We start from the raw sequence: 13,093 nt of genomic DNA on the forward strand, positions 1-13,093 counted from the left end.
TTGAGCTTGTTCCTCAGCAGAGCAGGCACCTGTTTGGGCATATGCACAAACGGTTTTGCATCCTCCTTGAGCTGAATGCAATATGTGAAGGGCAGGGTGCCAAATCCTTGAAACGCCTCTGGGTGGTTCTGCATGATATACTCCACTGAGATATGTCAGCTGGGTGTCATGTGTGCTGCAGTATACACCCTCTTGAGGAGCCCAAGTTCATCACATGTCTGCACCCCACTGAGTGATTCACGTTCTGTTTCCATTATGGAGAATAGTATTCTCCCTGCGTCACATCCTTGACGGTGACTTTGAGCTCTCATGCTACTAAGGTTGCGATCCGATGACCGTTGTAATCCATCAGAAGCAAAACTCTTGGAGTAACCTTTGGTTTGACTGTTAGCCGTTGTACCGCTGATAATGAGATCAAATTTGCCCTTGCTCCCGTATCGAGCTTACAGCTGATGGGCGTTCCATTAATCATTATCAGGATCGTCCATCTATCCTCAATGGTCCCCGCATTCGCCTCACTGTGACTGCAAATTCCTCGAAAAATGTCTTTGTTTTGGCCAGTCGAACTGTTTGGGTCGTTATCCAAAATCATGTTCACATTGGCCCGGTTGTCGATGCCTTGATCCTCGTTTGCCCTCTTCGCTTCTGTTCGGACAACTGGCGGACCGAAGGTGCATCGAATGGCAAAATGTCCCATTCTGCCACTCTTGTGACAAACATTTTTAAATGCAGGTCATCGCTGCGGCAAGTGTCTGTTGCCACATTGCTGACACAAAATGGCGGATCTGGTTTGTTGCCCAAAACGGCCACCCGTATCGAGACCATGTTTCTCGTCATGCTACGTAGCGGTGTGCTCAAAATGGCCGCCCACATTGAGACCACGGTTACCTTTCGACTGTGTCACAGTGCCCTTAAAATAGCGGCCCGCACTGAGGCCACGTTTCTTTCTGGACGGTGTCACAGTGCTTATGGCGCCAGCATCTTCTCTGAAACTAGCACCAACAATTTTTGAGCTGAGGATACTGATCCGCTGTGCAGCTAACTCATTTGCCTGGCAGATCCTGATGGCATTTTCTAATGTGAGGTTGTCCTTCCACAACAATCGTTCTTGAAGCCTATCATTCAATGTCACAAAAACTATTTGGTCGGAGAGCATCGACGACTGAAGATTTTCAAAATTGCAGGACTAGGCCTTCAGCTTCAAATCTGTCACAAAGCTATCGAACGATTCATTTGCTTTTTTGGTATGTGTAGAATCAAAATCTTTCAAATGTCTTATTCTTTTGCTGTCTCACGGCGTCAAGGTCCCAGGTTCGATCCCGGCTCTGGGACACTGTCTGTGTGGAGTTTACACATTCTCCTCGTGTTTGCGTGGGTTTCGCCCCCACAACCCAAAGATGTGCAGGGTAGGTGGATTGGCCATGCTAAATTGCCCCTTAAATGGAAAAAAAGAATTGGGTACTCTAAATCTATTTATTTTTTTTAAAAGGTCTCATTCTTTCTCGGGGAGCAGGGTCGATGGAAGTAAGTAATCACCTCATCGTACTCCTGCTTCCTCCCTCACTATCAAAAGTGAAGGAATTATAAAGTTCAAGTGCTTGAGCACCTGCTACCTTGAGCAGCACCGCAATGCACCTTTTGTCAGGCTGTGCCTGGAGGCCAAGGGCTAAGACATATGGGTCCAAACTGCTGTTTAGAAACACCCCAGTTTTCATCCATGTTACCCGAGTTGGTGGGATGCCTTTAAACCTTCCATCTCAAACGTCACCGTCGTCTGTTGTGATGGGTCGCAAATAGCCGTAGTTCACCAGGTTGGCCGAGAAGTCGTCTGTTCTGATTTTATTAGTCTACGGCGTAGTTCGTCTCATCTTGTCTGTAGTTACCTTTAGCTGTTCAGCACTTCTGGTACCATGTTGTGTTCCGTGGTTCCCCCGATGATGAAGACACACACAGAACAGGAATGTGTTCAATTTACCAGAACAATGTTTTATTGTTAAACACGTGGGAAGATAACTAACAGATCTATATACAAACAAAGTTACTCAAGTTCCTAGGGAGCTACTCTAAGTACGAGTGTCCTACTATCCATCCTACCACCAACTGCCCAGTCCCGTCTGTCACGTGATGCATGTCTGATGCCCCCCACTGGCAGGAGGTCATACCTGTGATTACATACATCGATAAACGGCTTTATACATTTGTCCAGTTATATACAGATATGCATGTATGCATATCACCACAGAGGCCATTCAGTCCATTGAGTCTGCACCGACCCTCTGAAAGAGAACACTACCTCGGCCCACTCTCCCACCCTATCCCTGTAACCCCACTTAAACTGCACATCCTTGGTTACTAAGGGGTAATTTTAGCATGGCCAATCTACCTAACCTGCACACCTTTAATACTCTTAAACAAACCCTCCAGGCAGCCAGTTTAAAGTTATGTTCATCTGCTGCCTGTCTCTTCAATCACAGGTTGCATTTGGTTTGGGATGACCTAAGCAGAGCAAGAAATAAGGGCACTAATTAGGAGTTAAAATGAATTTAAATCACCTATTTTACCCAGTCTGCGTTATTAGCTAACCTTAGCCAAAGCAGCAATTGGACATTGATGTTAGCCCCTAATTTGGAGAAGAGAAAGTCAGCAATGGTCCTTCATATGGTCTGCTTTCCAGTTGCCCCTGCTCAAAAATGCAAACGTATAAACACTGGGAAAGAAGAGGATGGGGTCAACTGAGAGACCTTCCAATGCTACCTTGTCTGCTGTTGATCACTGTTTTATCAGCTGGCATATGAAGAACACCCTTTTGGGTAAGGTTCCAGAGTTACAAGCACCAAAGGATTGGATTTGCATAATGTTTTTCATGTCCTCAGATGTCCCATGAATAGTCAGTTAATTACTGATATTCATCACAAATTTAGCCATTGTTTTTCTCGAGAAAAATTTTCTGCACTGCAGGAGATATCAAATAACCTGTTTTTGTGGTGTTTGTTGAGGGATAAATATTGGTCAGAACATCAGAAAACCCACATGCTCTTTGAATAATGCCATGGGAATTTATTTTTACGTCCATTTAAACTGATAGGTGGGATCTCGGTTTAATGTTTCATTGGAAAGATGGTACCTCTGACAATGGAGAACTCTGTCAGTACAGCAACCCACAGGGGAGAGTTACCAACTGAGAAGGGAAATCTACTTTATGAACCCAATCTCCCACTAATATTCGCAAAGCAGCCATATTCAAATCAGAACTTCAAGCAACTAAGCTATCAGAATTAATTTAGGACAAACAATATACTATTTTGAAATGTCACAATTTTGAAAGCTGAATGTGGAAATATTTGCATTCCAGTTTTAAAAAGACTTTGTTAAGTACTTAAAGCATGTGGTTGAACTGACCATTAAATCTGTAATTTCTAACTGTCATTTCTCAATGCTGGAGTGTATTTCCTTGGGCACTGGCAGCTTCCCACTACCGAAAGTCAAAGAATCATAAAGCAAAATGCAGCGAGTGGAGGAGAATTACATCTATCCCAGTAATTTGCAGCAGTGATTAGCAGGCAAATTATCAAATAGTTTTGATTTCTGGTTGCGAACAACTTTATGCAGCCCTCCCAGATGGTATGTTCCAGGGGGAAAGCATGGGCTACCCACAGGGTCCACCCTTTAGTGCACAAAAAAAAAGTTTGTATCTACCCTCCGGTTCAAATGCCAATTATCTTGAATTCATGTCCTCCAGTTACTGACCTTCCTTCCACTTGAAACAGTTTCTATCTACTTTATCAAAGACCTCTAATAAATTTTCCCTTTAAGTTTTTATTTTCTCCAGGGAACAATCCCAGCTTCTCTTGTCTCTCCACATAACTCGGTACCAGGGATTTATAAAGTGTTTGAATAACTTCAATTTTTTGTACTTTATTTGGCTACTTATAAAGCCCAGGACCTTGTAAACTTTTTCTTTAAAAATAAGCTTATCAACTTGTCCTACCACCTTCAAAGATTGCTTTAATGACTATGACTTTGTACACTGAATCTCCACGTCTCCATATTCCTACAACCCTAAATTGTACCATTATTGTTGCTTCTCTTCATTTTTCTTCCCACTTCTCGGTATAACATTGCATCAGCCATTATTCTGACCATTTCCTTATGTATGAGCCAAAAAGGTGAAGGCATCAGTCAATGTCAATCCTGTTCATAGTAAGAAGTCTTACAACACCAGGTTAAAGTCCAACAGGTTTGTTTCGATGTCACTAGCTTTCGGAGCACTGTTCCTTCCTCAGGTGAATGCAGAGGTATGTTCCAGAAACATATATATATATAGACAGATTCAAAGATGCCAGACAATGCTTGGAATGCGAGCATTAGCAGGTGATTAAATCTTTACAGATCCAGAGATGGGGTAACCCCAGGTTAAAGAGGTAAAAATTGTGTCAAGCCAGGACAGTTGGTAGGATTTTGCAGGCCAGATGGTGGGGGATGAATGTAATGCAACATGAATGCCAGGTCCCGGTTGAGGCCGCACTCATGTGTGCGGAACTTGGCTATAAGCTTCTGCTTGGCGATTCTGCGTTGTCACGCGTCCTGAAGGCCACCTTGGAGAACGCTTACCCGGAGATCAGAGTTCTGTTCATGGCCAATATGCAGGCATTGGCGTGGGCCAGCAGAGGGAGTGATTTACTCTTAAACTGTGTCTCAATTCAAACTCAATAAAATCGCACATTATACATGTACACACACACAATTCATCACAAATGCACAGTGCTCATTTTCATCACAATTGTAACACCATTTTTGAAATTTACAATCAAAACAATCAAAATGTAATCCATATTTCTACTAAAAATACAATATAGCTATTCTCAATCTCATTCCAGACAAAGATGAAAACTGCCACTTTACAAAGGTGAATGAACACTTCTCTTCACCACCCTGCCTCCCCTCCCTGCTGCCACATTCAAGATAACCTCCGATATCTGTAATTCAAAGCCCACTGAAAAGATGCAGCAAAATAAATCATGAGTGAGGGCAGACCAATAGCAATGACTGCTTGTTCTCTTTCTCTCTCCAGCAATGCAAAGGAAAAGGCAGTACCAAGCCAATATGAAAAGAAAAGGCTTGTACAGACCGGAAACACAGACAGATTACAGGCACAGTTGTTGGAACACCATGGAAATGAGATGGCTGAGACTCACTTACCAATTAGCCCCTCACAGAAAAATTGGATGCTGCACTAATCACTTCCCTCACATAACCCTATCGTTATTTGGCAGCAGACATGTAGAAGTAATACAGAGCAAAGGAATCCCTTTGCAGTGCATGGAGCAGCTGTGCAGGAGTGAGCAGCAGCTCTTTGCAGTGTGCAGGTCAGACTCAGAGTAACACCACATCCAGGTCCCCTCATATGTTTCACATCACAGAGGCAAAATTCACATTGTCAAGAGTTATAGTAAACAAATAATGCAATGGAAAATATCAAATATCACAGTTATCTCCTTTGTCTGGTTATTTCTATAAGCTTAGCTTTGACTAATGATAGTACTGACCTCTATAAGAAATTTGGGGATAAGTTGGCGCCGCTGATGGTGGGGATGTTTGAGACGGCAGTACGGAAGTGGGTGTTGCCACAGACTTTGGGGCAGGCATCGATCTCCTTGCTGCTCAAGAAGGATAAGGATCCGACAAAGTGTGGCTCTTCTAGGCCCATATCACTCTTGAATGTGGATGTGAAGGTGTTGGTGGGTAGGTTGAGGAGTGCCTCCCTCAGGTTATAGAGGAAGATTGGATGGGGTTTGTGAAAGGGAGGCAGCTCTTTTCGAACATAAGGAGGATATTGAATGTAGTTATGGCATCAGCGGATGGGAGGGAGACAGAGGTGGGGGTGGCATTGGACGCCGAGAAAGCATGTGACTGGGTAGAGTGGGGGTACTTGATGGCGGTTTTGGAGCGGTTTGGGATTGGGCCACGTTTGTGGAGCGGGGAAGATTACTATACAGGCAGCTGAGGGAGAGCGTCCGCACAAATAACATGAATTTGAGATATTTTGCACTGCACCGGATGTCCTTTGTCCCCCCTGTTGTTTGCGCTTGCGATTGAGCCTTTGGCCATCCGTTGATAAGTTCTGGGGTGCGGAGGGGGATAGTGCGGGGGTGGAGCATAGGGTATCTTTGTATGCAGCCGATTTGTTATTGTATGTGTTGGAACCAAGTGCGTTGATGGGTGCTATACTGGAGCTGCTTCGAATGTTTGGGTCTTTTTCAGGGTACAAGCTAAATTTGGACAAAAGCGAATATTTTGTGGTGTCCTGACCGGGGGTGGGGAGCTGCCATTCCATAGGGTGGCGACGCACTTTAGATACCTGGAGGAGCAGGTGGCACGGGATAAGGTGTGGGGGGGGGGTCCATAGGTATAATATTACTGGTTTGGTGAGGAGGGTGAAAGCAGACTTGGCAAGGTGGGATGGTCTTCCTCTGTGAATGTGTTGCCATGGTTGTTGTTTATTTTTCAGCGCCTGCCAATCTTTTTGCCATAGGAGTTTTTTTAAGGAAGTTGAAAAGATGATTACGGGGGGGGGGGGGGGTCGGCGCCGGACATCTCACAAGGACAAGGATGAGTTGACTCTTTGATGAGGATGTTTGTGAGCGATGTGGGGGCCCAAAAATCATGTTCCTACGGCTCCTGGAGGAAGGTCTTCAGAGTAATCTCAAAGGTGGTGCACATGAGGCTTGAACCAGGTCCCCTAGAAGCCAGAAGTCAGATCAGCCGGGGTTGGAAGCGGGCGCGGAGCAGATGTCTTAGCCTTTGGTCTCGTTGATCGCCCGAAGGCGGGTCCTGTTGGGGTGGAAGACAGTTTCTCCGCCCTATGCCTCAGCATGGCGGGGGACCTGCTGGAGTTCTTAACGCTCGGGAAAGTGAAGTTTGAGCTGAGGGGAAGGATGGAAGGGTTCTACAACTCATGGCCGTTGTTAATCATGCATTTTCAAGAATTGGATGACATCGAACATTGGGCAGGGTGGAGGGTATGTTGGAATGTATTTGCTGGTGGGTGTAAATTTGATGAAAGTGTGGAAAGGGAGAAGAATAAAAATATATATTTTTTTAAAAATGATAGCACTGACCTGTTTTAATGGTTGGGTCTGCTTCCTCTGCACGGTGGATTTTGAGTCTACCTGCATGACCTTGTAACCAAATGGTGACAATGATCTCATATAGCTGACAAACCCCGATATAGACTTCTTAACTGTATTCACAAAGTCACCTAGAAAACAAAGAACCATTTGTTTTCTTCTGAGCTATTTTCCTTTTGCTCCATTTTCCCTGTGATTATTTCCTCCATGTTCTTTGGCTGGAGGGACAAGCTGAACATCTACTGCAAGGTCCCTGCTAATCCCTTTCCACAGCTAGTTGTGAGAAGGTGTGAGACAGCACTCTGGAGCCAACTTCCCCATGATGAGAGTCAGGTCAGCTCAGCATCTTCTCCAGATTGGGCATAAACCATGCTGAAAACTGCACTCTTATCATTTTATAGCTCAGTATACCACAGCCCCAACTGCTGTATCAAGTTATTTTTTGTGTCTTTTTAAACATCCTTTGGATGTCTCGATGAGATGGTCTCTTTATCATCTACCAGTTTCAAGCTAATCTAATTAGTGTCTCTCACTAACTACTAGGAAACAAATTTTCAATGATTCCAATGGTAGGGGAACCAGGGGTCATGGTCTAAAGAATCTTGGAAGATGACCACCAATGCATCCACTAAAAGGTGCTGTACACATTTCTGCTTTGTAGTGATCCAACATTTTCCCAGATTTTTTTCCAAAAACTCTCCCACCTTCATAGAATCAAATAAACATAACAGTACAGAAGAAGGCCATTCAGTCTGCATCGTTCCTCTGAAAGAGCACCCTACCTAGACCCACTCCCCCACAACCCTACCTAACCTTTGGACACTAAGAGGCAATTAATCATGGCAACCCACCTAATCTGCACAGCTTTGATCTGTGGAAGGAAACCGAAACACCCGGAGGAAACCCACGCAGTCATGGGGAGAATGTGCAAACTCCACCCTCTGCTCTGCATTGGTGGAAGCTTGGGAACCCAAACCAAGCCTTGATGGAAAACATTAATACTCTCCATTTACAACAAGGAAAGGGAAGTGGCAACATAAAAGCACAGGGTGTGAAATAATCATGCAGTATAGTATCTTCAGTTCAACTAAAAGATGTTATCCTGTAAAAACAAACATACCCAGCCTTTGCCTTTTTACTGATATCCATTCAATTTCATCATTAGAAGTCTGGACACTGAGGAGAAAGATCAAAATGACATCAATTTAAAGACAATATTGAGAGACTTACATTGCATAAGGAAAACACAGTCGAGTTTCTTGTGAATGGATGGGCTTTTCTCCACTGGGAAATATGCTTTTTAAAGAACCTGACTCTCCATTAAAACATATGACAAACGTTTAACTTTTCCTCACAGAATGGAGATCAAACCCATGAGATATCCCATTAAAGGAGAAGCCAGTTTGCGTCAACATGTTTGGATGCAGAGATTTTTTACCGAAGTCATTCTGAGAATATGTTTGGCTTTCCTTTCAGAAATCCTGTTGTGACTGTCCATTATAGACATGGGGTTCCTGGAATCATAGCAGTAATTTGCAATTATGCTCAGAAAACCAAGCCTCTTGTTGGAAGTTAAAAAAGTAGGAACTCAAAAGTTGTAATCTCTAGTTTACTCCCAGTGCCATGTGCCAGCAAGGGTGGAAATAGGAAGATAGAGAAGAGCAATGTGTGGCTTGAGGCATAATGCAAGAGAGGCTTCAGATTCTTGGGGCACTGGATCCAAATCTCGGGCAACAGATGCCTATTAAGAAGGGACAGGTTGCACCTCATTTGGACTGCGACCAATATCCTTGCAGGGAGATTCACAAAATTGGCAGGGGGTGGTGGGCATCACAATAAAGTAGACAAAAGGAATAATAATTTGAGGATCCTTGACAAGGTCTGGGGGAAATTTAGTTAGTATATAAAAGTAAGGATATAATGTTATAATTGTATAAAACACTGATGAGGCCACAACTGGAGAATTGTCTGCAGTTCTGGTCACCACATTACAGGATGGACGTAATTGCTCTGGAGAGAGTGCAGAGGAGGTTTGCAAGAATGTTGCCAGGGCTAGAGAAGTGTAGCTACGAGGAGAGATTGGACAGGTTGGGGTTATTTTCCTTGGAACAAAGAAGGCCGAGGGGTGACTTAATTGAGGTGGACAAAATAATGAGGGGAAGAGATAGGGTGGACAGGATAAAATTGTTCCCATTGGTGGAGAATTCTAGAACCAGGGGACATAGGTTCAAGATAAGTGGCAGAAGATGTAATGGGGACATGAGGAAAACAATTTTTACACAAAGGGTAATGGGAGTCTGGAACTCGCTGCCTGAGTTGGTGGTGGAGGCAGCGACATTAAACTCTTTTAACGGTACCTGGATCTGCACCTTAAGTGTTCTAAACTACAGGGCTATGGCCTGGGTGCAGGGAGGTGAGATTAGAAAGGGCGCCTGGGTGTCCTCAGGTTGGCATGGGCAAGATGGGCAAAATGGCCAATCCACCCAACTGGCACATCTTTGGATTGTGCTGGCCTAACCAACAGCATCCACACTCAGTGAAAGAATAAAAAATTTGCTATCTAAAAGATGACAACCAATCATTTCAAAAATAAATTGGATAGGTACTCGAGGGGCAATAAACTTGCAGGATCACAACATTAAAGTAGGGCAATGAGACTGACTGGATAGGTCTGACAGAGAGCAGGCATGCTATAATTATGATAACCAAACTGCTTAATTAGATAGCAGGTGACCAAAAGCTTGGACAGTGAGGTAGGTTTTTAAAAAAAATATTTTTATTCTCTCCCTTTTTCACATTTTCTCCCAAATTTACACCCACCAACAACAAATAATCAGTAACAAATATGTCAATCCCCATATCAATAACAATCCCATCGTCCCACCAAACCCCAAACATTAGCCCGCACGTTCACATAAACAAAGGACAAAAAGGAATGAGGAATCACCCATAGTCACCATTAACAAACACAGCCACCCACCCCCCCCCCCCCCCCCAACTAATGTTCGATGTTATCCAGTTCTTGAAAGTGCATAATGAATAATGCCCATGAATTGTAGAACCCCTCCATCCTTCCCCAGTTCAAACTTAACCTTCTCAAGAGTCAAGAATTCCAACAGGGCCCCTCGGCACACCAGGGTATAGGGTGGAGAGGTTGCTCTCCAACCTATCAGGATCCGCCTTTGGGCGATCAACGAAGCGAAGGCTACAACATCTGCCTCCGCACCCGTTTCCAACCCTGGCTGGTCCGACACCCCGAATATGGCCTCCCGGGGGCCCGGGTCCAGTTTCACGTGCACCACTTTAGAAATTACCCTTAAAACCTCCTTCCAGTAATCCTCCAGCTTTGGACAGGGCCAAAACATATGAATGTGATTTAGCCCCCCCCCCCGGGGCAACGTTCACACACATCTTCTCATCCTCGCCCTTCAGCTGTATCAGCCCCAACCTCGTGAACGAGGTGGAGGAGTTCACTCTCCGGAGCACCTCACAGCAGAACCCCTCTTCCGTATCCTCTCCCAACTCTTCCTCCCACTTTGCTCTGATCCCTTCCAGTGGTGCCTTCTCCTCTTCCAAAATAGCTCCATAAACCACCGACACTACCCCCTTCCCCAGTCCCCCTGTCGTCAGCACCTCCTCGGAAGCTCTGTATCTCCTTTCTGGCAAAATCTCAAACCTGCTTGTATCTAAACATTTCCCCTTGCTCCCGCCCATACTTCGCTTCCAGCTCCTTCAATCCCGCAAACCAACCCCGAAGAAACAAATACTTTAGCGTCTTAATCCCCTTATCCTCCCATTTCCGAAAATTTCCATCCCACTTCCCTGGCTCAAATCTGTGGTTCCCCTGAATCGGCATTTCCATTGACCCTGCCCCCAACCCGAAGTGTTGGCGAAACTGCCTCCAAATTCTCAATGAAGTTATTATTACCGGACTCCCTGAGTATTTGAGTGAGGTTGGTTTTAAGGACTGCTTTAAAGGAGACAGAGGTTTCAGGAGAGACATCTTACACTTCAGACAGACACATCTGCCAATGGTAGATGTCTCAGAGGATTGTAGGTTACAGAGAGATGGAAGGGCAAGAGCATGGAAGGATTTGAAAACAATCATAGAATGTTTACAGCATGGAAGGTTATTCGGTCCATTGAATTCGTGCTGTCCCTCTGAAAGCACAGTTCACTTCATATCACTGTATTCCCCTTTCCCGATAGCGCTGCATTTTTTTCCCTTTTCATTTAATGATCCAACAAAGGTGAGAATATTAGAACTGAAACTTTGGTGGACAAGGAGGCCAGTATGTCAGCAAGTAGGGGTGCAAGTTGCGCCAAGGGCAGCAGTTATGCTGGCACCAGTCAGAAACTAGCTGCAGTGGACAAGCCCAATAATTGTATCAGTCGTTAAGAGACCTTGAGTTAAAGTTAACGGGAGTTATTTCGATGTGTGGACCGCCGCTTGCTGCAGGGCCGGAGGCTGCTGTGTTTGTCTGACCCGCGGCCCCTCCCCCCGCGGCCTAGCTGACTTCCGACACCCACCTCTGGTAGTTCCTCTTGGCGGGAACAGTGCCGCTCCGGTTAGAAACACTGAGTTGCGGAGCTCTCGGCCCGGCAGAGAAAAGCGAGGTGATATTGCCGCGGATCCATTCGTACATATCCCGCTGGAGGCGAGGGTCGCAGGCCTCGGCTGGGCCAGGCCCGTTGCCAGGGAGACGGCAGCAGGCGCGCGTGCGCACTCGGCCTGTTGGCTGAATGTTCAGTTGCTCCTGTAAGAGAGGCAGCTGGCATCCGGATAGATGTGTCTTCACTTGTCTTTGTAAAAAGCCAAGCAATTTTGTTAACCCTCGGCTTCTGCAGGCCAGAAACGTCCTTGAATCGTGTACAATTCACTTTGTCCCTCACCATTAGTGATTTTGTCTTCAACTGCCCTGTCTTTCATTCCCTTCTAAACCACTCAGCCTTTTTTATTCGTTCAATAGATGTGGGCATAATTCCAAGTTAGGATGGTGTGTGGCTTGGAGGGGAACTTGCAGGTGGTGGTGGTGTTCCCATGCATCTGCTGTCTTGACCTTCTGGATCCTTTACGGCCCTCCTTAATACCAACCTCTTTCGCCAAGCTTTAGGCCACCCCAACCACTACCTCCTGTTTTGGTGTGGCATCTTTTTATTATTGTCTCTGGGATGCTGTTTGGGATATTTATCTGTGTTGCAGGCACTTTTATCAATGTCGCTGCTGAATCTGCACCAAATTTGGGTGTACTGTCTCGCTTCTCTGTAGGGCTGGCACCATATTTTATTGGGAGGCACAAAAGGTGACCACATGCTCAGTTCTGAACTGTACAGGTTTGAGGAAGCCATAATTTTGCAAAATGATAACTGGCCAGGGAAAAAAAAACATTTTTTCCAATACTAGTGTATTAAAAAAAGTGGTTACCAGTCTTTAGTAATAAAATTGACCCAGGACACTGATCAATGAGGACTCCCTGGCTCAGCATGAGTCTGACTAGTCAGCAAAAACTAAAAGAAAGCTATGGACGCAAAGTTCTTGAATATATTCATGAGAGAGATGGATAGCTTTTTGGATGCTAAGGGAATGAAGAAGTATGGAAAGTGTTTGTGGGCCACGATTGGTTCCATACTGGCCAGCTCTATGCAGGGAATCTGCTAATGATTTCTCCGCCCCCCTCATTGGGGAAGCTCATACTCCCTAAGGATTGTGGGATTGCCATTAGTCCCCAGCCAGTGGTAAGCAGGCAGGTTATAACATCCCTCCCCCTCCAAAGTCCAAAGAATCCACGCAAGACCCTGGCAAATGAGGGCGCCGGGCTCATTTTGCCGCAGCCGGACACCATTTGCACGAGACGCTGGATTGGGGGGCGTGTAACGAGATGGAGAACGGCGCTTCCGTGATGAACGACATAATGGTTGTACATCTACGGCCCGTGGGCCCGAGGACTCCCCCTCTGAGGCGTCCT

General features: G+C 45.3%; 1 protein-coding gene across 9 annotated transcripts in view; it reads right to left on the minus strand.

Annotated features, from left to right (window-relative positions):
• Positions 1–11,848, minus strand: part of LOC140395751 (sentrin-specific protease 2-like) — a 117,859-nt gene extending 106,011 nt beyond the window's left edge. For 4 of the 9 annotated variants that reach the window (XR_011936309.1, XR_011936303.1, XM_072483916.1 and 1 more), the window contains exons 1-3: positions 11,658–11,847; positions 8,248–8,303; positions 7,119–7,258 (exon numbers count right to left, since the gene is read on the minus strand). Coding sequence is in view for 5 of the 9 variants with exons in the window: in XM_072483916.1 (XP_072340017.1) it covers positions 7,119–7,258; positions 8,248–8,303; positions 11,658–11,773 (312 nt within the window). In the remaining 4 variants the exon portion in view is untranslated. Of the gene's footprint in view, positions 1–7,118; positions 7,259–8,247; positions 8,304–11,657 lie in introns of all 9 variants that reach the window. The other 5 variants (XR_011936294.1, XR_011936299.1, XM_072483930.1 and 2 more) reach the window with 2 other exon arrangements.
• Positions 11,849–13,093: the final 1,245 nt, after the last annotated feature.

This window comes from Scyliorhinus torazame, chromosome 2 (genome assembly GCF_047496885.1).
Source record: "Scyliorhinus torazame isolate Kashiwa2021f chromosome 2, sScyTor2.1, whole genome shotgun sequence".
NCBI classification, from domain to species: domain Eukaryota; kingdom Metazoa; phylum Chordata; class Chondrichthyes; order Carcharhiniformes; family Scyliorhinidae; genus Scyliorhinus; species Scyliorhinus torazame.